This window comes from Enhydra lutris, unplaced genomic scaffold (assembly GCF_002288905.1).
Source record: "Enhydra lutris kenyoni isolate GAN:26980312 unplaced genomic scaffold, ASM228890v2 scaffoldscaffold41, whole genome shotgun sequence".
Classification (NCBI taxonomy): domain Eukaryota; kingdom Metazoa; phylum Chordata; class Mammalia; order Carnivora; family Mustelidae; genus Enhydra; species Enhydra lutris.
Genome location: NW_019154125.1, coordinates 1,384,875 through 1,411,120, shown reverse-complemented (window position 1 = coordinate 1,411,120; position 26,246 = coordinate 1,384,875). Strand labels below are relative to the sequence as shown.

Genomic DNA, 26,246 nt, shown 5'->3' with positions numbered 1-26,246 from the left:
CTGATCATTTTTCTACCCTTCTCATGAACACTGGAAAAATCATGGCAGGTTTTTAGATCTTCTAATGCCTGGTACATAGTAATTAGTGAGTTTTGCTGAAGGAGTGAACTAATGAATATAATTCTGAAACAATCTGAAGTTTCTTTAAGAGCCTACTTGCTGCAGAGTCGCTTTGTTAAAAGACATATATTTGGTTCACAGTAGTTCACATAAAATTTTTTTCAAGTTTCCTTCAAGTGTCTCACAGCAGGTTATGGTAGGAGTAGTTGTGACCCAGGAGTTCAAAACCCTTGGCTCAAGGCCAGACACCAGCAATAAATGGCAGAATGGTTTGAGAAAATGATTTAACTCTGCTGGACTTCAGTTTCCACATGAGTGAAATGATTGCTCTGGAGCAGGTTACTTCTGATATTCCCTGTGACTTCAAAATTCCACAACTTAATAATTCAAATTAAGGATAATTAGACCTAAGTTTAGTAAGCACTGATATAGTACCCATAATGTGTCAGGTAATATTAAAAGGGTTTTATACAGCTTGTAGTTTTATAATAATAATAATCAAGCATGAACTGTGCATAAGGTAGCATTTGATATATTGTAAATAAGTAAATAATAGTTCTATTAAATGATAGTAATTTTATTAAAATTAATATGGTCAAAATTACTAGAAAACCCAATGGAAATAAAATATACTTGGAATTGAAAATAACGTAAAAATAAAGTGGTTATTTCATTTAAACCACTAGATAAAACACTAGCCATGACACATCATTTCACATCATTCTCATTATAAATAATTTGGGTTTTGTGAGCTTGAATGTTCTCACACATATTAAATCCTATGGAAGAAAACTTTTCAGAAACAAAAGTATTCTACCAGTATCACATCTTACTATTTGTTATACATGTTTCAAGTGTACAACTTCTTTTAGAAAAATAAGCTAGAAACCATCAAATGTTTGCAGTAAACATTAGAGCTTCTGAACATCAAAGAGGCATATTTCAGGAATGCGGTGAGCACAAGGTTTCCTGTGAGCTTGAATGGAAAGCAATACAGGGAAAGAAAGTTTGATTGGGAAGCTACTAACAGGCTTCAGTTCTGAGGCCTCATAATGGTCCAGATCTCAAGCTAAAGGGCTGGAAATGGATGCAAATTTGGCAAGCCCAGTGATTTCCAGGTCTGGACATGCTTTGTGGGCTTTTGTCCTATTACCTTGACAACTGTCAAGGCTCCATGGATTTTCATCCCCTCCTCACACCTCCTCTGCTCCCGCTCATCTTTTATGGCCAAAGTGGGCATTGCTTCCACTAAGAAGCTCTTATTGAGCCATCCACCCCTGCTCCTCTTGAATGTCTTGCACCCATAAACTTCCATAAAACCTGCTATAAATCTTTAACATATTTCAATTATTCAGCCTACCTCCTTCATGCATTATTATTGTACAGAAAATATGATGAGAATTGATTGTGTTCCAAGGGAAGCAGTCGAGTGAGGTGTATTTCCTGCACATTTTTGGAGTATCTTCATAATCGACTATTTGGTTAGGTTATCCATTTTTTCCCCTTACTCTAAGAATAGTAGAGAAATTGGGGGAAAATGAAACAGTTTTAAAAAACCTGTTTAACAGATATATACTGAATATCTGTTGTCCAAAGTGGTATATGTCCTAAGCAGACCCAGATTCTATCCTTAAAGAGCCTATACTTTAGATATTTAAGAAACTCATGTATAGGAAAAAAGTGATACTTGACACACAAGAAACCAGTGTTTACTAAAATGAAAGAACATGTAATAAGGGTCACAAAGGTCAGAGATGTCAGATAAATTGGATGGATTCCCAAGAAGCCTCCACTGGACAGGAGAGCTATGTTGGATCATTGGTGTCTCAAAGCCTGTTTTCAGCTGTAAAGGTCCTGGACCCAGAGATGGTCAGGTCCAAGGAAAGTGGCATATATACACACCAAGCTTACTGGAGCTTGAAAAACCAAAAGGCCAATGATCAGGCCAACTGCAAAATTAATTATGATTTAACATGGACTCAAAGAGAAGGAAGTTAAATGGTACTAGAGGTGTTTCAGCCACACAATGGAAATGCACAAGTCTAATCTCCCATACAGCCTTTCTCTCTTTCTCTTGGGGACTCAAAGACCAGATCCAGTATTTCCTTGTCTTAGACAGTATTGGATAAATAGAGGACTAGGTGGATAGAGGTATATGCCAGTAGTGGTAAATATTATGGGATTTCAGAAGAACTAAAAGATGGCATTCAGTCATAGAAATCAAATAACATTTTATGGAAGAACTGGTATTCCAACAATGTCTTTAAGATTACTTGGAGTTGGAGCACCTGGGTTCAGTCCTTAAGCGTCTGCCTTCGGCACAGGTCATGATCCCAGGGTCTTGGGATGGAGGAACGTATGGGGCTCCCTGCTCAGCAGGAAGCTGGCTTCTCCCTCTCTCATTCCCCGTTTGTGTTCTCTCTCTCACTGTGTCTCTCTCTGTCAAATAAATAAATAAAATCTTAAAAAAAAAAAAAGAATTACTTAGAGTTTGCAACTGTGAATTGGGAAAGAGCATTCTAAAAGGAGGGGAAATGATGAGCAAAGAAAGTGAGTGGTTTGTTTTTGCTGGATAAAGGGCATTGCGATGAAGAATAGTACAGTACTATGAAGGAAAGCTGGAACCAGGTCATGGAAAAGCTGGAAAGTCAGTTATGAAGTTAAAATATTATTCTTTGGAAAATGAGTAGTCAGAGAAAAAGCACTATACCGCAGGGAAATGTACTCCAGGAAAATGAATTTGGCTGTAGTGTATGGGTTTGCCTGAATAAATTCCAGATGCAGAGGCCAGTGGGAAGAACCAGAATCTCCATTCGAGGACTGAAACTAGGACAGAAGTAGTGTAGGTGGAGCAGAGAGACCGAAGGGTACAAATAAGGAAGTATCATGGTGTTTTCCTTACACACACATACATATACACACACTCACCATAAAGCAAGATATAAAACTATAAGCTATCTAAGCAATATATAATTTTTAAAAAATGTGTCCCAATTTCTATGAAATTCTCCATTTATAAAGAAGATAATGAAAAAGTCATTGATCCATTTAGTCAATTTGGTTGATTTGGGTTTGTCTAAGCATCAAATTTGATAAATATGAGATTTTCAAAGTATCAACACAATGGGAATCTCTATCTAAGGGACCAGCTTGAAGGGAAAAAAATACCCTATATATGCAAATTTTCTTATCCTCCAAAACATTCCAGGTGATTTTGCCAAATAGACACTCTTTCAAACACTTTCTAACATGAGCTAACCCAACTAACAGGAATGCTGCAGAAAACAGAAACAGGAACTCTGTGAAAAGTTTGATTACCTGTATGGCATCCTGGAGGAGAGGAAAAATGAAATGACCCAAGTCATTACACGAACCCAAGAGGAGAAACTGGAACATGTCCGTGCTCTGATCAAAAAGTATTCTGATCATTTGGAAAATGTGTCAAAGTTGGTTGAATCAGGAATCCAGTTCATGGATGAGCCAGAAATGGCAGTGTTTCTGCAGGTAAGTCTCCTTTTGGTACCTAATAGAACTAATCAAGAAGGTGGGTGCTGGAGAAGTAGTTGTCATCATATTTTTGTTATTTTATGTATATCTCATTTTGATTTATTTTACCAACTACAATATAAGCTCATTATGTGTTCATGTCTCCATCTGTTTAAACAACTTCATAAGCATATATTTAAGGGACCATGACATCACTTAATATAAGAAGGTTCTGGTATAAAACAGCAGTTATTCATAGCATTTAGAAACTAAGCTCTGGGATTTTCAGAGTCAGCAGAGGAAAGAATTAAGTCTTTGATGAAAAGAATTTAAGTAAGTCTGTCTTTTGTTTGCTTTCACAGAATGCCAAAACCCTGTTACAAAAGTAAGTAATTTTCATTTTATGGAAAAATGCATACTTTTCATTTTTACCCGAGGCTATCAAACATTAGACTGTGACAGAAAGTGGCAACTTGTCTTTGTTGTAGAATTTCTGAAGCATCGAAGGCATTTCAGATGGAGAAAATAGAACATGGTTATGAGAACATGAACCACTTCACAGTCAACCTCAATAGAGAAGAAAAAATCATCCGTGAAATTGATTTTTACAGAGGTTTGTTTTTCTTGTGACCATTTGGCCAAAGTTGCAGGTGTGTGAGAGCTGCAGCTGGGTTCAGCAGGAGAAAGAGGGGATTCAGGATCACCTCCAGAATAGATGTCGACAATTATACAAGGATCATAATCCAATGTGAAACTCTATTTCATTACAGAGTCATATAGTTGGTTGACAGTGTTTAACTTTGCACAGCACAGTGCCCATTAGAATGCCATTTTTGGGCATTTGACTCTGAGCAGTCAAACACTTAATAATTGATGGTGATGATGATGTCTCAACAGCAACCCTATACGAGGCGTCAACCACAGTGCTGTGAAGTGTTATCAAGTGCAAGGTTAAGGATGAGATAAAAATAAAATGTAGAAGACATTTGGAGAGATATTGTAGCACATCCACTCAATCGGACTTTAGAGGGCAAGAATAGTAATGAGTCACAGAATAAGTCACACCTGGAAACAAAACTGGCTCTCTGTGACCAGCTGTATTTCATAAGTTATAAATGCATCTCTACCATTTGGCCCAGAGACCACCCTCTTGGAAGTTAGTCCTCATGAAATAATTGAAAAGAGGAAAATAACCTTGGAACTGACCAAGGTTATTGATGGTCTTGATTCATCATGGTCATCTAGATGACAAGACACCTTGACTAGACCACTAATAACCAGGAAGCTATATCAGTGTATACAGATGTAACTTTATTTATTTTTTTAAAAGATTTTATTTATTTATTTGATAGATAGAGATCACAGGTAGGCAGAGAAGCAGGCAGAGAGAGAGGGGGGAAGCAGGCTCCCTGCTGAGGAGAAAGCCCATTGCAGGGCTCGATCCCAGGACCCTGGGATCATGACCTGAGCCCAAGGCAGAGGCTTTAACCCACTGAACCACCCAGGCGCCCCCAGATGTAACTTTAGAAGCAAGTCTTCAGGATGTATCTTTTTTAAAAAATTACTTGATATTGTCATCTCTTCTTAATATTTCCTGTGGGAATATTAAGATCAATGTATTAGAAAAAGAGTCATGGCATTAACTGTGGCATAAGTCAGCATTCACTGAACAGAGGAGGTAAGGCATTAAAACAAGACAGGGTTTTGTATGTTTTCTGAGAAAGGGAAGAGAGTTGTATTTCCATTTAATTTGACACAGATAAACAAGTGAAAATCTCAGCCCCAGCCCTCCAGGAGCTTGCAGATGTGACAAAGTATGGTATAAATGTGGCCAGGCTCTAGGTGTGGGGGTCAGGTACATAGTTCACAGTAGTAGTAAGGACTGCACTTTGTACTGGGAAGGGGAACAAGGAGGATGGAGATGGTTGGGCCCATCTTCACATTTCTCCTGTCCACATTTAACTAGAATGTGGCATATTTGGGCCATAGTCCAGTGTCTGATGGAGAAGATTTCCCTAGCCTGACTTTAATCTGGGCTGTTAAGTACTGGCCATTAATTGATTTCATAGCTGCAGTGGTAATTATAATGATTTTAAGAACACATTACCTTACCAGAAGATGAAGATGAAGAAGAAGGAGAAGAAGGAGAAGGAGGAGAAGGAGAAGGAGGGGAAGGAGAAGGGGAAGAAGCAGAAGTGGAAGAGGTAGAAAATGTTCGAACAGAGTCATCAGGAGAAGAGGAAAGTCCAGAGAAAGCCTTGGAGCCCTCTCAGCTGGCCTCAGAGCTCCAGGCTGCCACAGGGGCACTTCCAGTTTTCTCCCCAGAGCCACCTCCAGCCCTGCCACCCACTGCAGATGTCCCAGTGACACAGGTAACCATTCACTAATTCCCTCCCACAGGTCGCACAGGTGTGCCTCCTTGCTGAACCGCCCAAACAATTTATTCTGCCTTAAGAAAAGAGTAGCTTTAGGCCAGACATTTGTATGTGAAAGACAAAGAATTCAGAGCAGTCACAATGTCAGGGGGGGAGGTCCACTAAGTGATTCAACAGTTCGTTGTTATCATTGGTTGGTAAGACTGAGTTTAACACAATTTTCCCACCAATAGCACCCTCAAATCTGAGGCAATCTTTGGAAATTTTGTGTGCAGGGGAGAGGGCTATGTGTGTAACATGTTAGTTCATAGAGATCCAATGTCATGAAGATTGGGTCTGCTCTGAAACCATTTGTGGGGTACAGGGTGAGAAATAAAATGAGTATACCTTTAGAACTTTGAATTTTCTGTAGATAATAAAGGTAGTAAATAGAGAAGTCATGCTAGTTTATCCCTGTCACACCTTTCAGTAAGTGGGCAAACAAATGACATCTAATTTTCTATATATCTGTCATTCGATGAGATTGTATGTCAAAAGAACTGTTATAGAGATTTCCTAGGAGATAATTCATCCCAAATCCTGTATCTGTATGGCTGACCCTTAGTTTCTAAGATGTCACTATCCAGTTTTCAAGCCTTTCACGACACCTTCAGCAGAAAGGTCTCGACTTATGGAGTCTGTGGGCAATGTAGATTCATCAAAAAGGTGTCCTGGTTTTGCACCTGCTTTCAAAGTGGATTGAAAGTATCGATAGAAACAAAATGTCAGAGGGGAAACTCTGAATTAAAGAATTACATTCTATATTTGGTCTCCATAGGAAACCAGGCTAAAAGATCATTTACAGTTCCTCGACTCTTGAAATTCTGGGTATACCAATTGCCCTGAGTTTGAAAGAGGTGTGGTAACTAAATGAGAGGTGGATTTGATCAATAAGATCAATTTGGGATTTTAGAAAAGAGGTTTGGTGAGCCCACCTGGAATGTCAAAATATTAATCGTGGCCAATAGATCAACCTTTCTCCTCTATCAGATATTTTATAAGCACCCTTCATTCCAGGCATCTGCTATCTGTCTCAGCCTACCATCTAGAGAAGGACAAGCACAGAAAACAAGAGTGGGCACATGAAGGTGCCCAGACAGAGGAGCCTGGGCAGCTCTCCTTCCCTGAGCGCTCGCAGAGGGTGGGATCAAGTTGAACATGTGTTAAACCAGGCACTGCACAGACAGCTCACTGTTTTCAAACCCAAAGGGAACTAAAACCGACTGCTTTTTCTTCTTCTTCTTCTTCTTCTTCTTCCTCTTTTTTTACTTTTGAATGTATCTGCCCCAATTAAGGGGGAGGTTGTGCCCACTGGCTCTCAGCAGACCACAGAGTCTGAAACTCCAGTCCCTGCAGCAACGGACCCTGCGGATCCAATGTTTTATCCTAGTTGGTATAAAGGCCAAACCCGGAAAGCCACCACCAACCCACCTTCCACCCCAGGGAGCGAAAGTCTGGGACACATAGGGCCTCCTGGTTCTGAGGATTCGAATGTGCAGAAGGCAGAAGTGGCAGAAGCTGCCGCCAGTGAGAGGGCAGCAGTGAGTGGTAAGGAAACTAGTTCACCTGCTGCTACTTCTCAGGTTAGTGTTGATGCTCTCGTGTTGGAATGCTCCCCCATGCCACCTAGCGTCCTGCTGGGGTCACAGCAAGAAAGAAGGGCTTCCCAAGGGGCAGAAAGAAACCCTAATTGTGGGGAAAATGCAGAAACAACTCATCCCCCAATGTGGGCTTGTTTGTTTGTTTGTTTGTTTAAGTCTGGTAAAACAAAAAAGAAAACAGATTGACTTAACTCTATGAGGTGACCCCACACCTGGCTTCCCGGGGGAGGGGGTCCAAGCACACCGGACCCCGACGCATGCAGTCGGAAGCTGCTTTGTCTGCGGTGCCTGGCTGCTGGCCCAGGTTTCCCTTTGCCAAGGCCACTTGCCCTTGCTCAGCCTTTTCTGTGTCCTCCCTGGGCTTCCAAAAACTAATCCCAAGCTTTTGTGTCATTCCCAGCAACCGTGAAGGAGCACGTTTGAACTGAGCTCTAAGTCCGCTCTGGAAAATAACCTCTGATTGACTCATGGATTCTGGGAGTGTGTTGGCTATGGCTAGAAAAAGATAGTCTTGGCTTGATTAAACCAGAGCTTCCTAAACATGAGCTGCTGGGAGCAGTAAAGCACAGGCTTTCCTACATTAGGCTTTTTTTAAGGGTCACTTAATACCTTTTGTTTTTTTCCTTTTTATAATGTACTTTGAAGGCCATGTCTTTTTCCTACAACGGGTTAGATGTTTGCATGGCTCAAAGACTCCCTAGAAGAAATATTCTATAATTTCTTCACAAGGAAGAATGCTCATGGTTGTTCCATCCTTATGAACATTCTTAAATGATGTGTGGACATGAATGTTGCCCAGACATGGGACATCAAAGAAATACTCCCTGGTTTCATGCGCCGGGTCATCAGGTGATAATGAACAACAAATGGCATTTTTCAAAAAATCAGAAAGTTACTTATTTCTTGACTGTATCTGCTCAAGTGAACGTTACTTTCATGAGGTAATAAAGGGAAATTATTTTTGGAAAACTGAAAAGTAACATGTTTTTGTGTCATATATTTGTTTTCACAAATGAAAAATGACAAAAATAAATGTTTGGTATAAGGAAACATTTTGAGGTAGTTTTTCGGTTAAAAATGGAATGTAAAGTTTTCTAGAAAATTTATGGGAACTTTATTTCTAGAAAGTTAATTGGATTTCTTACATATTTAGTGGAAGTTGAGTCAGGAGGAGCTGTTTTCTGAAAACAGTGGTGCAAAACCCCATAATAGGAGAATGTAATAGGGCTCCAAACCAAAATGCAAAATCCATCTAAATGATGTTGAAAATATTATTTGTGATAATATCAGTGAAGCTTTCTTCTTGTTTTCTCACAGGAGTTAGTAATCTGCCTAGCACTTTTGGCTTTTCTTATACTTCACTACATCTGGCGTCAGATTCAGTGCTTGGTTTTTACTTTAATGGGTAGGAAATATTTTCTTTTCCCTTCACTAACATCTCATGCAGTTTCTTCCATAATGTTCCTACTCTATAGGCTCAGAGATCAGTTTCTCCCCAACTTTGAGGCTTAGCCATCGAAAAAGATCGAAATTCTAGATAATACTCATGGCTTCAAGCTCCCTACAATGCAATCACCTCAAGGTGCCTTCCTGAGGAGAATTGCTCCATTATCTAATCCTGCATGGAGGGGGATCCTGACTCAGAGGGCAATTATTCAGTAATCCACTAAGAATGGACCCTCCAGAATGGCCATGAGTGGAGGCCAGTTTCAAAAGTGTTGTGAGGATTCACTGCTCTTAAAGTAGAGGGAGGACAAGTTCAGGAATGTATACAGTTTCCATAGATTAAGAAGCTACATTTCATATGCTTACACCAGAGACACCCAGGATGGGGCTGGATGACTCCTGTCAAAGATACGCAGGCAATCCTTGCACTGGTGGGCAGGTGGTCCGGGGGACTTCTCAGTTCTCTTTGAATCCTCAGAGTCTACGGTCTTTGCTGAGAGAGGAGATCTCTGAGAGAAAGATACCCTGGTGCAGTACCATCAAGGGGATTTCAGCCAGGTGAGATCTGAATGAATAAAAAGCAGGAAGATCAACATTCATCCACCAGACATAAAGAATGAGAACCCAAGAAAAGTCATAAAGCCAAAATCTTCCCTTTTCCTACCCAAGTCTTTTCTTAATGACTGTTGTAAGATTTGCATGGGAACTGACATCTTACTCCTTTAACAGCCTTTGGGAGATTATCAGTTTAATAATATTTAAAGATTCAAGCCTCATGTTCTTTTGAGTAAATGACCCTGTTGGACCTGAGGCCCAGCTCCTCGTGCCTGTAACTCAGAATCAATTCAGGGTGACTGGTGCTGAAAGGCCTCAGCTATTTCTGGCTCATTGACTTTTTCCTGGGTTGACATTGACTCTTCTGGAAGCTCCCATCATAGTTCCTTTCTGCCTCATTAGCTGTCTGTTCAGCAATGACGGTAGGATCTCCATGGGTCCCTGTCATGTCTGAAACTATGGGTGACTAGGATCTACCCCCAGTGTCTAATAGTGAGCCAGAAACCTGTGTACCCTAGAATGTTCCTAGTGTCCTTACAGTCTGCTTAATATTTGTGGTGAAGAGCAGTGGGTAGAAGCATTGGCCATGGACTCAATGGGGCAAATGAGGGAGAGAGAAAACACCATATTTTACGGGAATATCCTGAATCACTGTGGATCTGAATAATTGTCTGAAGAGTTCAGTTTATATTCTGAGAATTCAGGTTTGGGGTTTTGTTGCCATATATTCTTGTAATGCTTCTCTGAGGCTGCAGGGGGAAGAGTCATGCTTCTTGTCTGCCATCCACTGAGCCCATGTCATGTACCCTGACATTCACATGCCTGTCTGCTAAGATGAGGGTGAGACAGTTGGGAGTGCCCTGGAGTAGGGTGATTGGCATTCACCATTGCAAAGAATATGGACAGATCAATAGAGACCTCACCATCGTATCAGATTCCTGGCCCCTGAGGATTTTTTCTTTTTTTTTTTTTTTTAATTTGACAGAGATGACAAGCAGGCAGAGAGACAGGCAGAGAGAAGTGGGGGGGAAGCAGGCTCCCTGCTGAGCAGAGAGCCCAATGTGGGGCCCGATCCCAGGACCCTGGGATCATGACCTGAGCCGAAGGCAGAGGCCTTAACCCACTGAGCCACCCAGGCGCGCCCCCCTGAGGAATTTTGCAGGCCTGCTTCATTTTCACCACTTCAGAACCCGACTCACTAAATTAATATTTGTCCAATGCAAGGTTAGCTTATTGGAATTCCCTGCTTTATTATTAGCCTTTCCCTGGACATTTAGGATGTGACACAAAAGTTCTCCTCGATTCCCCAATGGTCTTACCTCTCTTTACTATGTGTCAGGGAATCAGGTTGCCTGAGACTCTCAAGCATTTCAGGTTCACCGACTGATCTACAAACTCACTTCAGTCCCTTTCAGGCTTTTAAGAAGACAGATGTTCTGTTTCCAAGTGCCTTCTTCACATCCATTCACACAGTGAAACCCGCTCTTGCCTTTGCTGCCTGTGATTTCTGATACCGTACAATCTCCACTTTTTCCCGTACTTTCTCTCTTCACCCAATTGCATAGGCAGATTATATGTTAGAAACTGGTCGTGGCAAAAACCAGACATCCGCAGTCTCCACCAGTGGCCACCTGGGATTCAGAGGAACACTGTTGCCTTCCCCCCACCACCCATTCTTGAAAAAAAAAAAAAATAAATTTCTCAGCAAGGTTTGGATTCATCCCTGTGGCAAAACTGAATCCCACAGAAGACAGACTCTTCTGCAGGAGGCACTTTGAATCCTGCAACATTCTATTTCTCCCAGAAAACCCCGTGAAAGCCCCTAGACATGAACTGGTCTTTAGCTGCAAAATTGCCCTCTAAGTTTCCACCTTTCTAGGCCATAACTGTTGTATGTTCAGTCAATGCAAAGAGAGTTTGGGAGAAATAACGTTTGATCTACCTCATGTATTAATGTTTACATTTATTTTGAAAAAGTGACATCACACCCTAGTCAATCTTAGAGGACAGGGCAGTAATAAGGTGGGAAAGAGGCGGGTCAGCTGCCCTTGGAAAGCAATCTCTGTGAGCCTCATCTCCTGGGCATGCCTTGTTGTGGCCATTTCCAAGTCCAGTCTGCTTCCCTCCTTTGCCCTTCCTCTTATACAACTTACATGCAAATTACATCTGAGTGTTAAGACAAGAACCACTCCCACAACCTACACTCATGGACAACTGAGTATTTTATTGGGAATATATGTGGCAGTTAGATTTTTCCAAAGTGGGACCAGCAACAATGAAAGACCTTCCCTGTTTCCCTTCCTCCCTCCCTAAGGAGGCTTAGTGGCCTTGTGTGGAAGAATTTGTCCAAAGTGTTTAAAGGAAGCTGTTCAGGGAACAGGGATTTCCAGAGAAATGTCTTCCTGTTTGGTGGATTAAGTTGGCTGCTGTTCTGGCTGATACTTGAGCTGGACCATGCTGGCTGCCTCAAGGTCAGAGGGCCTCCTATTCCTCCCTCCCCACACCCCAGTGAGAGTCAGTTGCTTTGGAAATAGGGACTTTGACATTAAAATCTCTGCAAATTTCTGCCTCTATAAGAACTCCAACTCACATATTTCACCAGAGTGTGAAGCTGAAGTTATAAGAGAACCTAGAAGCTTTACCATATCATAGCTATTTGTTGAAGAATAGAATAGCTACTTTCACATTCCATTCTTCAAGTCTGAAAATAGACAAACAAGTTGGGTAGGAATTCTGTCTCAGGCACTGGAAAGATCTATGAAATTAATAAAAAGGACTTAGGTTCCTGTCCTCCCACTTCTCTGCACCAACTCTGGGCATTTACTTTCTTTGAGCCTCAGTTTTCTCACAGGGAAGATGAAGTAACTACAAAAAAAAAAAAAGATTCATTGATTTACACAGTAGAGAGTGAGAAATGTAGTACTAAGAATTTTATAAATTGTTTCAGTATGTTTTCATTGGGAGGGTTACAGACTCAGGCCTGATGTAAGCCACACCAAGGGACAATAGTAACAGGTTCTCAGTGAAACAGACAGCCCATCGCATTTCTCAAAATATATGTCCTGCCTTGAAGCTCTTCCATAAATGTCCATTTCCCAAACTCTCCCAAATCTCTTCCGAGGCACGCTTTCAGCTGAATGTTTACAGAGCTGCAATTACCCCTTTTGATGCCATAAAGTCCATAAAATCCATTACGGCTCAACTCTAAAGACCACCTGAGGGCACTTAGAGACCTCACTGCCCAGTAGAGCAAATTCTTAGAATGTACGCGGTAGAGCTAATCACAGAATAGTAGATGAATGAAGAGAAGAGCAGTATGTGGTTTAAAAATCTACCTAAGTGTTATAGTTTAATCAGTTTTGACAAATATGTAGCCTTCTATAGCTACTACACAATTAAGATGTAGAATATTTCCATCAGTCTACAAAGTGCTCTCATGTGCCTTTGCAGTACAGTTAATCCCCTCCCTGCATCCCCGTGGGTACAGTGTCAATCTTCTTTATGCGTTAGTCATTCTAATGGATGTGTATTTTATGTCATTTAATTTGCATTTCCCCAATGACTACTGACGTTTAGCATCTTTTCATGTGCTTCTAAGCCATTTTGATATTTTCTTTGATGGAGTATCTGTTCACAATTGCCCTATTTCTTTGGGCTGTTTATCTTATTGGAGAGTTGTAAAAGTTCTTTATGTTATTTTGGACAAAACTCCCTTATCAAACATGTTTTGCAAATATTTTCTCCTAGTATGTGGCTTGCTTTTTCATGTCCTTAAGTGTATTTTGAAAAGCAACCATTTTTAGTTTTGATGAAGTTCAATTTGTCATTTTTTTCCTTTATGCTTTGTGGTTTTTGTGTCTTAAGAAAGCTTTGCTTACCTCAAAAAATCACAAGGATTTTATCTCATTTTCTTCTAGAATTTTTATAGTTTCAACTCTTAAATTAGATCTAAGATCATTTTAAGTTAATTTTTGTATTGTGAGAGAAGGATCGAGGATTTTTTTTTTGTCTGCTTATTTTCCATATAGATATTTGTTCCAACACTATTTGTTCCAACACCTCCTTCCAGTGAATTACCTTGATGATTTTGTAGAAATTCCAATGACCATATGTGTTCAGGTCTATTTGTAGATTCTCTACTTTGAACCATTAATCTGTATGTTTGTCTCTCTACCAATACTGGCACTCTCTTGATTATTATAGTTTTATGGAAGTCTCTAAATCAGGTAACGTAAGTCTTCTAATTTATTGGTTTTATTTGGCTTTATTGGTTTTCCCTCTTTTTTTCTAAATTTTCTATTTCATTCATCTCTGTTCTTTATTATTTTCATCTTTATGCTTACTTTGGGTTTAATTTTCTCTTCTCTTTCTAGATTCTTAGGGTGAAAATTTGAATTATTGATTTGAAATCTTTCTTATTTTCTAATATAAGCATTAATGCTATAAATTTTCTTCTACTTACTACTTTAACTGCATCCCACAAGATTTGGTATGTTGTATTTTCACTTTCATTTAATTCAGAATATTTTCTAATTTACCTTGAGATTTGTTCTTTGACCTATGAGTTATTTAGATGAGTAGTGTTTATTTTCTACATATCTGGAGATGTTCCAGATATCCTTCTGTTTGATTTCTGGTTTGATTCTGTTGTGGAGAGAGAATATTCTTTATATGATCTCAATCCTTTTAAATTTAAGATATGTTTTATAGCCCAGAATATGGTCAACCTTGGTGGATTTTCCACGTGCATTTGAAAACATTGTATTTTCTGTTGTTGTTGAGTGACTGTTCTATAAATGTCAATTACATCAGTTAATTGATAGTGTTTTTCTTTTTTTTTTTAAGAATCTTTTAAAAAATTTATTCATTTGACAGAGAGAGAGAGAGATCACAAGTAGGCAGAGAAGCAGGCAGAGAGAGAGGGGGAAGCAGGCTCCCCACTGAGTGGAGAGCCCGACTTGGGGCTCGATCCCAGGACCCTGAGATCATGACTTGAGCCAAAAGCAGAGGCTTAACCCACTGAGCCACCCAGGCACCCCAATTGATAGTGTTGTTCAAGTCTATTGTATCCTTACTGATTTTCTGTTGACTTGTGTTATCAATCGCTGAGAGAAGAAGTTTGAGATTTCTGATTATAACTGTTGGTTTGTGTATTTTATCCTCTCAATTCTATTACTTTTACCTCATGCATTTGAAACTCTGTTTAGGTGCATTTATATTTAGCATTGTCCCATTGTCTTTGAAGAATTTATCCCAAGATAAGTGTTAAGCAAAACAAAATTCTTTTCTATCTCTCTTTTTTTGTGTGCGTCTGCCTGCTTTAATGGGTATGAGGGTCCTCATACACATATACTATCTTTTAAAGTAACTTAGCAAAGTTAGAAGGCAGGTGGGGAGAGCCTAGGGGAGAATGATGCTGACAATCCTTAAGGTGTAGCAAGTGTCCGGCAATAGGGAAGGCCTCATAGCCCCAATCCAACAATCCCGTCTCCCCTTCTGCCCCTAGCAATGTACAGGGCCAAGCATTTCAGGAACTGAAATAGCTGACATATCTAATGCTTTTAAGTGACTAGGCTGAACTTTATGATTCAATGACTGGTTGTCACTGGTCTGTGGTGCCCTATTTTTAGTTCTGATGTAATTAGCTGTATAAGCAAATGTCTCTGTATATTTTCATGATACACTTATGCCCTAATTCACTCCTTGTCTTATCTAAACCAGTTTTCACATTATTGACAGAGGCCACCCTATCATGGGCCAGGGACTTCCAGCACCAAGCTGCCTTCTTGGCTAAGAAGATCTGAGATTCCCAACCCAAGTATTGACAGGCAGGAGCACATGGTCCTTTCTACTGTCTCAAGTGTTTCCAGATTCTTCCTATCTAGCATATCATGAGTTCAGACACAGAACCTAGGAACCACATTGGTCCCCTACACCTTTGAGCTCTTTACTTTAAAATAGCAAAAGGGATGTATGGAAGTCAATGCCAGTGGGCAAGTGTCACCAAGGAAAATCAGTTTACCATCTTAGTCCCCAGTCCAGGCACTATAAATATTACCCTGTGAGGTTACAAAGGTGCTCCCAGAGAAAAATTAAAAAAAAAAAAAATTAAAAAAAAAAAAACCATTAAAAAAGAGAGAGAGAGAGAGATAATGGTGGAGGGGAAAGGAGGAGAAAAAAGAAAGAGGAAGAAAGGAAGGCAGGAAGGCAGGAAGGAAGGAAGGAAGGAAGGAAGCCTATGGTTTAAAAAGTAGGGGCTTGCAGAGTCTTTTCCCTTCTTGAAGGGTTTATCTCGTAGGTTCTCAGAAACCAATATATGTGTCCCCAGATCTGAGACCTTATCAAATTTCTCATCATTCCAAGATTTGGTCTCCTAGAAGATATTCATGTCTTCCTAAACCAAGATGAACATTAGGCCAAAGTTCCAAGGAAAAGCACCATGTGGAATCCTGGGTCTCCACAGGTGTCATATGCAAAAAGATAAAATCATTTTCATGCAAATGATCTTTGAGACCAAACCATTGATTCTGATTTCCAGGGCAAATATTAATTCTAGTTGCCACCTGAAGACTGAGAGGTGAGAGATGTTGGTCGCTAGAGGGCTGGAAAGCTGCTTTTCTGAGTGAATTTAATCTCCCAAGGTTTACAGAACATTTTAAAAAATTAAGCAGGAGACCAAGAACATGATTTCCCATGAGTGTGACTACAGGTCCCATGTTCTTTGAAATGATCTATTTAATTTTCCAAAACAAACTGAAATGAATGAAAATTTAACTATGTTCTCTAAATTTAATTGAGGGATTCAGGGTGTCAAATTATTTTCAGACAGAAATCCCTACTGAGAGCAACTGGCTTGTGGTATCTTTTTTTTTTTTTTTTTACAAACTAGGAGATTCAAGCTTACAAATTGCTGATATGCCAGCACCCTGCCTGTGCTGGAATTTAAGCTTGGTAAAAATAGAGAGAAAATTGATCAGAGCTCAGGACTGGCCTATATTTACTGCATAACACCATCAAGGACTTAATAACTCTAGCAGTTATAAGAAGTTATGATAATAAAATGCAGTCCATTTTACATAGAAAAAACTATAGGAGAGAGTAAGATTTTTCTTAAGGAAGTTTTAATGAGACCATTACATTAACATTATTAATGCTTTTTCATTTGTATTCGTCAATTGCAATTATTTTTCCGGCTTTTTTTTTTTTTTTTTTTTTTCCTGTTGGGAAAGTGACTTCCTAATTACTGTCAAGTTGGGGGCTTTTCTAAAAGGACAAAAAATGTCTATACTAAAATTGTAGGCTCTATTTCGCAGGATCAAATAGCATCCTTGGTAAAGGTTATTTTAACAGGAAGCTAAAACGGATGTATCCATTTGAAAGAGGGAAATACATGTTGTGTGTAAGCAGTATAATGAACTCATTTCCCCGGGCAACCTGTGCCTACAGCCCTACAATTCCATGAAAACAGTAATGCAGGCTCCAGGGAGAGCTCTCTGGGGGAGTTCTTACAACCAAGCTAGCTGAATTTTGCTTCCAGTGTCTTAAAACTGTTTATTATTCTAATTTAACCCAAGACCCTTGCTAGTGTTGCACATACTGGGGATTTCTTTTCTCCCACTACAACCGACAAAGAATCCATCACCACGTTGATGCATCTGAAAAACCGATGCTGCGTGACAGGGCTGTCACTACTGTGTGTCCCTCGCTTTGTCATTTACAAAGTCTTTCACAGACGTTCACTCATTCAAAGCTCACAACAACCCTGTCCAGGAGGAATCGTTAGGCTTGCACATTTTACAGGAGGCGGGAGCTTAGAGCCCAGTGATCTCTTGCCCCGCCCCACCTTGCCCCGCCCCACCTTGCCCCGCCCCACCTTGCCCCGCCCCACCTTGCCCCGCCACGGAGTGTGAGCTGTTAGCGTGCAATATACCCTACACCAAGCTCGCGTGTAGGAAAAGTGAGTGAATCTCCACTTTACATGGGTTGATGAAAAAGCCAAAATAGGGGCTCCCCTGCTTTCAGTCCCAGCTCTTGAGGCACTGGCACAGACTCACGAGGTCTTTTCTAGGCCTCGCTGCTCACAGGCGTGTGGCTGACCTTTGCAATGGCGGTACCCTCATTCTTAGTTGCACCCCACACTGCTGACCAACCTGCCTCTCTAAGTCTGACTTCCAGCGCTGGAAGTGGCCCCTCCCGGGAGTCTCCCATGCTCAACAGCAGATGCTTTTCTCTTTGGATTTGTGGTTACTGTTAATCTCTCTCAGCACTCTCATTAGCGTTACTTTGAGCAAGGTCCTAGCCTCCTTGAGCCTGAGGTTTCTCATCTGTAAGTTGGAAATAGTAATACTATCAGCCTCCCAAGACTCTAGAAGAGGACTTGTTTGGCCTATTTGCCCAACACAAGGCGCAGAAGCTCCCGTCTGTGAGGAATTAATGATCAAATGAGCAGTTCTTTGTAATTCAGTACTTCTTTCAGAGTGGGTGAGAACACAGACTCTACAGTTGAACACACAATCATCAGGTCCACATCAGAGAAGAAGGCTGGTTTTGTTCGTCAGGTTGTGATTACCAACGTTTTAGCTTCTTCCTGCTCCCCACCCCGACCCCATCAGTGCCTAAATACCATGTTTAAAGCAAAACAAACAGTACACACCATAAATCTTACTCTGGGTTAAGAAAAAGTGGTAAATTTAGTTTTTTTCTTGTTTCATAGGTCTGAGGAAATTACTCTGGTTTCTGGTCTTCCCTTAACAAGGAGCAAAGCTCCCAAATCAAATCCCTTCACCCACTTCTTTTTCTTTTTAAAAAAGATTTGTTTTACAGAGTGAGAAAGAGAGAAGGAGTGTGATGGGGAAGGACAGAGGGAGAGGGAGAGAGACTTTCCAGCAGACAGCCCCCTAAGTGCAGGGTCCAAAGACACCCACGGGGCTGGATTCCCGGGCCCCAATATCATGACCTGAGCTGAAATCGAGTTGGAACCTTAACCAGCTGAGCCACCCAGGCTCACCCATCACCCATTCCTTTACTTAGTGTGTACAGCTGCAAATCCTCCCAAGAAAAAATGCTTTTAGTGGGTGTTTTCCTTCTATAGCTCTTTTGGAGTGTACCTATTTTCTTCTTCCTGTAGCATTCACAGAGAGTGTGCTATATTTACACACCTCTGTGCTTCCTAATGCATCTCAGTTGCTCCACCACCAAGCAGAAACATCTGTATGAAATACAGAAAGAAATACCCGCGGTAGAAGACCTGCCCAGCAGAATTTACAGGGCTTAGACCCTCGGCTGTGAATTACAGACCACATCCTACTTATACCTCAGACACTGATGCGTGGTTCAGGTTCTCGGACGTATTCTCTTTTCCAGTCTGGAATCCATAATGCTTAAGCTATCCAAGGGCCTGCAGTTCAGGAATGCTAAGTAAGGAGCAGGCCAGTGCTTGAGTTTAGTCTTTCTGACTAAACATTCTAGGCATGACCTCAGCAATCCTACTCATACCTGTTCCCAGCCTCTGACTTTGATTTTCTGACCCGGCCTAGCAGGTTCAGAGTAAAAACAGGGTGGTTGCCCACTCAGCAGCCTCAAGTCTAGCCTTATCCCTTCTATCCACATTCCTTTAAGGCAAATGGATTTCATTATAGATGGGTAAGGGTCCTTTTGAATTGGCCAAGGAGGACTGGCATTTAACAGGTGGGAATAACCAGATCCTTCTTTCAGGTTGAATTTGTGATTGGCATACACAGCAGCAGAGAGGTGATAGAAGCCCAAGGGTCGGGGCTTGGACACAAATTTTCTCACTGACCCCAACATCCCTTCAATGGTCTGACACAGTGGCTCCCATGTTCACCATAGTTGTCCCTCAGGATAAGACATGGATATTCCCATGATATGTGGCAGGGGTGTACATTAAGCCATCAGCATCCATTAATGTCTCAGTCGTCATTCAGTTGATCAGATACCTTACTATCACCTGGACAAGGCGAGGAAATGGAACACAGGCAGGTAAACAACAGACCAGGATCATCAGTGGTAGAAAGAATGATCATTTGGGGAAAAGCAGATGCAGGCACCTCCTGGAGTCTCTAGGCAGCCTTGAAGAAGCCTGAGGGCACTGGTTACTTATCAGAGAGCCCAGCTTTTCACTTGGGCCAGCTAAAAAAAAATTTTCCCTCTTAAATGTGAACCCAGACTTGTGCGAGAGTGACTATCAGGAATGCATCTGTGTGGTTTGGGTCAGCCAGTGGATCATGCGGTGCAGGATGTATTTCGGTAAAGGGGCTGCTGCTGTTGCCTCCATCCTAGGATAAGGGGATTTCACTAAACTGCACCAGTTAGATGCCCTCTGCTAAGTGCCCAGGGACACATCTGGCTTCAGTTGAGCACTGAAGGCAGTTTTATGCTTTGTCAAGAATCTTGCTACAAGAAGCATGCTGGCTTAAAAAAGAAAAAATCATGTTTAGCATGAAAATCAAGCCAAAGAGGGGCACCTGGGAGGCTCAGTGGGTTAGGGCTCAGGTTATGATCCCGGGGCCCTGGGATTAAGCCCCGCATGGGGCTCTCTGCCCAGTAGGGAGCCTGCTTCTCCTTCTTCCTCTGCCTATGGCTCTGCCTACTTGTGCTATTAAATAAATAAAGTCTTCAAAAAAAAAAAAAACAAAAAAATCAAGCCAAAGACTCCATTGAGCATTTCATGCTCTTCTCATCAACGCTTTCCTACTAAAAACTAGCCTTCAGTTAAGAGTAACAGGTTTGTGTGTCTTTAGAGACCACAAAGGTAACATTAATGCAAAAGCAAGCCAGGTAAAAGAAAAATGTTAATAAAAGCGTAAATACAAGATTTAATTTGCCTCCCTCTTTAATCTGAGCATAGCAACTATATAAGCACAGAAAAAAAAAAGGGCCACTGAAACCAGCCTTGCAGCAAAGGAGGCAAAAGGGAGTAGTGAGCACCATGGAAATCAGAAGAGAGAGAGAGAGCATACCCAATCCAACGGGACAGAGAGTGGGGGTTCTCCATGCAGGTGCTGGATTGCTGTATTTCTGCTTTGTCAAGAGAACCTGCATATCCAGATTTTAATGTGAAGTCTCCTATTTTTTTTTCTTAATTTCTAATTGTGGTAAAACCCACATAACATAAAAATTACCATCTTAACCATTTCTGAGCATACAGTTCAGTAGTCTTAGTATGTTCACATTGTTGCGCAACCAATCTCCAGAATTTTTAATCTGGCAAAACTGAAACTCTGTATCCATTAAAAAACAACTCCCCATTCTACCCCTTCCCCCAGTCCCTGGCAACCTCCATCCTACTTTCTGTTTCTATGAGTCTGACTACTCTAGATACTTCTTGTATTCTGTAAGTGGAATCACAGAATATTTGTCATTTTGTGACCAGTTTATTTCACTTAGCATAATGTCCTCAAGGTTCATCCATGTTGTAGCATGTGTCAGAATTTTCTTCCTTTATGAAGCTGAATAATATCCTATTATATGTATATGCTACATTTTAGTTATCCAGTCCAACCACTGATGAACACTTGGGTTGCTTCCACTCTTGGCTGTTGTGAATAGTGCTCCCATGAACATAGGTGTGCATATATGAGTCTCTGATTTCAACTCTTTTGGGTATATGCCCAAAGGTGGACTTGCTGGCTTATGTGGTAATTCTATGTTTAATTTTTTGAGGCAGTGCCCCACTGTTTTCCATACCAGCTGCACCCTTTTACATTCTTACCAACAGTGCACAAGGGCTTCTCTTTCTCCACATCCTTGCACCTGATTTGTTAATGTTGCAACTAATTCAAGTTTGTATCAAGATACTACTCAAGCCACACAGTTCAGACAAAGTAAACAGTCCATAACCTGGAACTGTCCTGGGCACAGAGACAGATGTCCACAGGCCTCTGGAAGAATGCATGATCCTTGATCCCATCAGTAAGCAATGATTCTAGATGACCTCACTTGATAGGATGATGCCAGCACATCATGAAGCTTTGGATGGAAAAACCTCTCATCGCCCTACTCTTCTATGGAGAAGGACCTTGTATCATAATCTGACATTAATTTTTTTCTTCTCAAAAAAAATTTGATAGTAACAGGAAAAAGAAATCCAAGGAAAGTATTTTATTTCTGCGTGGATCTGATTCATGAATACCTGGCATTCCTGGTCAAGTTCATCTAAGAAGATAGTCTTCCTCCTAAGCAAATGTATATCACTCCCCTCTACGGTCTTTTGTGGATCTTGACTGAATTGTATCTCGCAGTTGAAACAGGGAAAATGCTGCCTCCCTAGTCCATTTCCTGCTTTTATTTTATGCCTAAAATTCATTTCTCAAATTATCTGAAGCCCCATAGTGATACAGCAGAGTGTTAGGTGATGGTTGTAAGTTTGGTTACTGGAGAAAAATGTGTAAAATTTAGTGTAATAAGGGACTAATAATCCTTTCTTCATCTTTTTATACATCTCAAAGTAGACTGAAATGCAGGACAAACACAAAAGCAGGTAGGGAATTTCAGTGCTTGTCATGTTCTGTCCTTTGTTCAGCTCCATGGAACACCTGTATTCCCAAGAAATAGCATTTGGATAGAGGAGCATTTGGAAAACTACCTAAAGGAATACATATATACAATTCTATTTGAGGACAGCTATAGGAAAAAGGTCTGTTTATGATTCAATGGGCTGTACTCATAGAAACGAGGTTTCTAAATCTTTAACTCATTCTTCCTTTAGGAAAGAGCCATATATAAAGTTGGGCTACTTGGAGATACACTGGATAGATCATGGATAAACATGATTACAGTATGCCACAGGAATTAAATCCTATAATAACCAATTCTGACAAGATGATTGCAAATATAATCATTTTTCCTCACTGGGGGGTCACTGCTATTGATATAGTTCCTCATTAGCCGTCCCCAGGTGATTCTGCATGGTAGGGGAGCCTCTTCGCTAACTTAAGAAAGGAAAGAAAGAAGGAGGAGAAGGAAGGGGTGAAGAGGGAAGGAGGAAATGCACATTTTAAGAACACTTAATGTAAGTGAGGCATGTGCAAAGTGCTTTAGATGTATTACTTTATTTATTCAGTACTCACAACAGCCTTGTGAGATAGGGTCTCATCTCTATTTTACAAAAAGAAAAACCTTAGTTTTTTAAGTCAGAGGTTAACTGACTTATCTAAGTCATACAGCTAGTAAGTGGCTAGTCTGGGATTCTATGCCAGGCTCAACGTCTTGGCATAAAACATCTTTGCTGAGATGGTTGGTGGGTCCCCAAGTTTACATAAACAAGACCAAGAAGATGGTGTAACCACCTGAAAATACTCAGGATAAATCTCTGCTCTTGGCAAGCACTCTGACACTGGCTTTTCTTCTATGAAAGACAGCATTTGTCCATATCATTTAGAAGGAAATCTAATACCTGCACGAAAACACAAGGAATGTTAAAGGAGCAACCTAAACTACTTGATACTAAGTTTTGAAGGCTGTCAGGTACTAACAGCTAGAACTTTTTCAGTGGAAGATAGATTTTCTTCTCAAGTACAGAAAAGCACAAAAATATATACAAATCCCAAAGGCAGTAGTATCAAATCGTTTGTTAGCCACCAGCAGTTTCGCAAAGATTATATCCCTCTACAGAAAATACCTTACGCTACTAGTTTTGCCCTTTAGATAGTTCAGAACAGCTGTCATGGAAGATTCCTCTAGATTAGGGTCTGCTTTCAAGGAAAAGAGGCTACAAAATGCACACTCCTGGTCTGTATGTTTAGGCAGAATTCAGTATTCACTTCTATAAAATTGTGGTTAGAGAAAGGTTTTCCACAGCTCATTGATATGCCCAGATCACTTGGATTGGGGGTTTATTTGGTTGTTTTTTTTATTTTGTTTTATTTTGGTTTAGTTTTTTTTTTTTAATTTTGTTTTGTTTTTAGGAGTAGTTAGAGTAAGGTGACTACAGTGGGGAAGAGAATAGTTTGATGTCCATAAAAAGGCACAGGGTTCTGTCAGGATGTTGTTTTTTCCACATCAACTTCAAGGACACAGAGGTATCTAACCCATCACTAAATAGAATCTAATAGCATAATAGTAGCCTTTAAAAAAAAAAAAAAGCCCAATTTCACTTGATGTCTCAACTATTCCTTCATGGAAAACTACTTGCTTTGGTTTTATTCTACTGTGACTGAGTATGATTTCATGGCCTTTCTAAACTTTCTATTAAGGAACAACATGGTAGGTGGAAGGATAATCCCCGAACCATAAAGACTTGGGACAATTTTACTGAACTTGAAACATTACCCTAAAACACATATTTACAGTAAAATCTGGGAAGGTGCAGGAAAAGCACTCATTTTCACTCTAAACTATTTTAAGTGGCAACAACACAACGTACTTACCAAAATTCTGCTTTGTCATGTCAGCTTTCTATCGTCCATTCATGCAGCAGCTTCACAAAATCACCCCGGGCTTCTGCATTGAATGCATGTGCCTACCTCATTGCTTTGAAATCAGTGCCATTCTAATCCAGCAGGATAATTTTACCAGTGAAGTCATCAGAATTTGTTAGGCCATCTTCCGTAGCTCTAGGAAGAGCTGTGTTTGTCAAAGTACCTTTAAATGTAAGGAATCTGAGTATACACATCAAATTGCATTTCAGCAAGACTTCTTTATGATTGTCCCCCATTTCATCATTATTTTTTCAACTCAAAACAACAAAAATTAATTTCACTTATGAGATTAGATTGGTCAATTACTTCAAAATCACAACGGTATCTGGTATCTATAAAGGATAGATACCTTTTATAGAGCTATCTATATAAAAAATAGATATCTCTTTAGAAATTTTGATGTCATTAGATGTTATTGCCTAGAGAAAAAAAAGTCCTTTCATTCACGATTTGTTCAAAACTAAGCTTGCAGCTTTGCAAAAAATATACTATTTACGTATAAATATATAATGTACAGCACCGTATAAGTTTAAAGTGTAAGTGATTTGACTTAACATATATTATGAAATGATGACCACAGTAAGTTTAGTTAACATCCACCAACTCATATAGATGCCAAAAAGAAAAAAGTGTGTTTTTTTCTCGTTTTTTTTTTTTTTTCCCCTTGTGATAAAAACTCCTAGGATCTCCTTAACAACTTTCAAATATGTCAGACAGCGGTGTTAACTATAGTTATCATGTTGTACACTGCGGACTTTTCTAAACACAAGTTCCTATTAGTTCAATGCCACTTTCGGCTTAGTAAATCATATATATGTGAACTTAAAAAAAATAGCCTGGACCCTTTCCCAAGAACTTCCCTCCACTGCATGCATTACTGCTGCCCCTTTTGGGATCATGAGCGTGAATTATTTTCATGGCTCTTGGCCATAGCCAAGACATCCTGAGCTTGCTTTCCATCCCTAATAATAATTATGTTCTATATAATAATTGTTATTATTATCCTTTCTCCTGAGTAGAAAAGTGACTGGACCAACCCAAAAGGATTGGACCAACCCAATAGGCTCTTCTTCCTCTGATCCAGATTTTCTTCTGTTGCAGATTGGATTTGAGGACCCTCCCCTCCAGGTACAGGCCGCAGCTTCAGGGAGTGGGAACGGAGCTGGTTCTGAGCCAGCCCGTCATGTCTTCTCCTTTTCCTGGTTGAACTCCCTGAGTGAATGATGTTCATTCCAGCTGCTGCCCTCTCTCTGCCTGGCTGAGATGCACACCAGCAGCAGGGAACCTAGGTGAAATTAACATGATACAGGTGATGAAAGGGACCTCTGAACAGGATTTCTGCAAAAAAAAGAAGAAACCCTTAATTCCAGATGACTTTCCAGAGGGAAAACAATTTTGAGAAAATAGTTGCTGAAAATATTGGAAAAAAAAACTTGACCTTATGCAAATCTTTTATTGTGTGGGAAACATTATGAAGAGTAGGTGTGATACATGTGTGTGTCCGTAACATGTGGCAAGTGTTAAAAAAGTGTGCACTACACTCTTGTCTCTAATAGGCATTGGCTTTTGTTATAATATCATAGTAGCTCTCTCTTTCTTCTTTAACATTGCAGTTGGTCAGTGAAATTCAGTGTTAATTCAGAAGTGACTGATTTATCAATATATGGACAAAAGGTAAATCATTGACCAAAGATATGAAACATTTTACAAAGGTTTCCTCTTTTCCATAACAGATGTCACTGAGGTATACCCAGAAATGTTCCTTAGCTCTGGTGACACTTCTTAGTCCAGAAGGCTGAAGGCCTAGGACATTTCTGGTGAATTTTTCTGATCTTAGTTAGATGTGCAGATATCAAGCACTTGAATTGAAAAAGAATTTCCAACAGGAACTATTTTCTTATGTATCTACTGAGGCACAAACCTGGTGAACCATAGAATAACTGTGTGTATTTAAATATCTATACACACACCATACCTATTTAAAATACATATATATATATATATATATTTAAATCATGATTTATTTGTCCCACCATAATGCCTCTTTCAAAAGTATTACTTTATTCTGTATGAACTCTTAAATAAATGCTGTTTTTAACAACTTAGTCTTATAATGACTTATTCAGTGTTTCATGTGATCTTATTAATATGTTAGTCAAGTGTATTCAAAGGGTCCCAAGGGAAGAAGCATCTTCATACATCCAAATTAATTTCGGAGTATTATGCATTCAACTGAATTTTTTTTA

The 26,246-nt window shown here is 40.1% G+C and overlaps 1 protein-coding gene across 2 annotated transcripts in view; it reads left to right on the top strand.

Moving 5' to 3' along the window:
• The window catches only part of LOC111155440 (tripartite motif containing 55), a 42,422-nt gene extending 17,198 nt beyond the window's left edge, over window positions 1–25,224 (top strand). Inside the window, exons 5-11 of one of the 2 annotated variants that reach the window (XM_022515597.1) lie at window positions 3,331–3,564; window positions 3,909–3,931; window positions 4,035–4,159; window positions 5,662–5,918; window positions 7,256–7,508; window positions 8,879–8,966; window positions 25,102–25,207. In XM_022515597.1, coding sequence (XP_022371305.1) covers window positions 3,331–3,564; window positions 3,909–3,931; window positions 4,035–4,159; window positions 5,662–5,918; window positions 7,256–7,508; window positions 8,879–8,966; window positions 25,102–25,207 — 1,086 coding nt within the window. Of the gene's footprint in view, window positions 1–3,330; window positions 3,565–3,908; window positions 3,932–4,034; window positions 4,160–5,661; window positions 5,919–7,255; window positions 7,544–8,878; window positions 8,967–25,101 lie in introns of both variants that reach the window. The other variant, XM_022515598.1, reaches the window with a different exon arrangement.
• The last annotated feature ends 1,022 nt before the right edge of the window (window positions 25,225–26,246 follow it).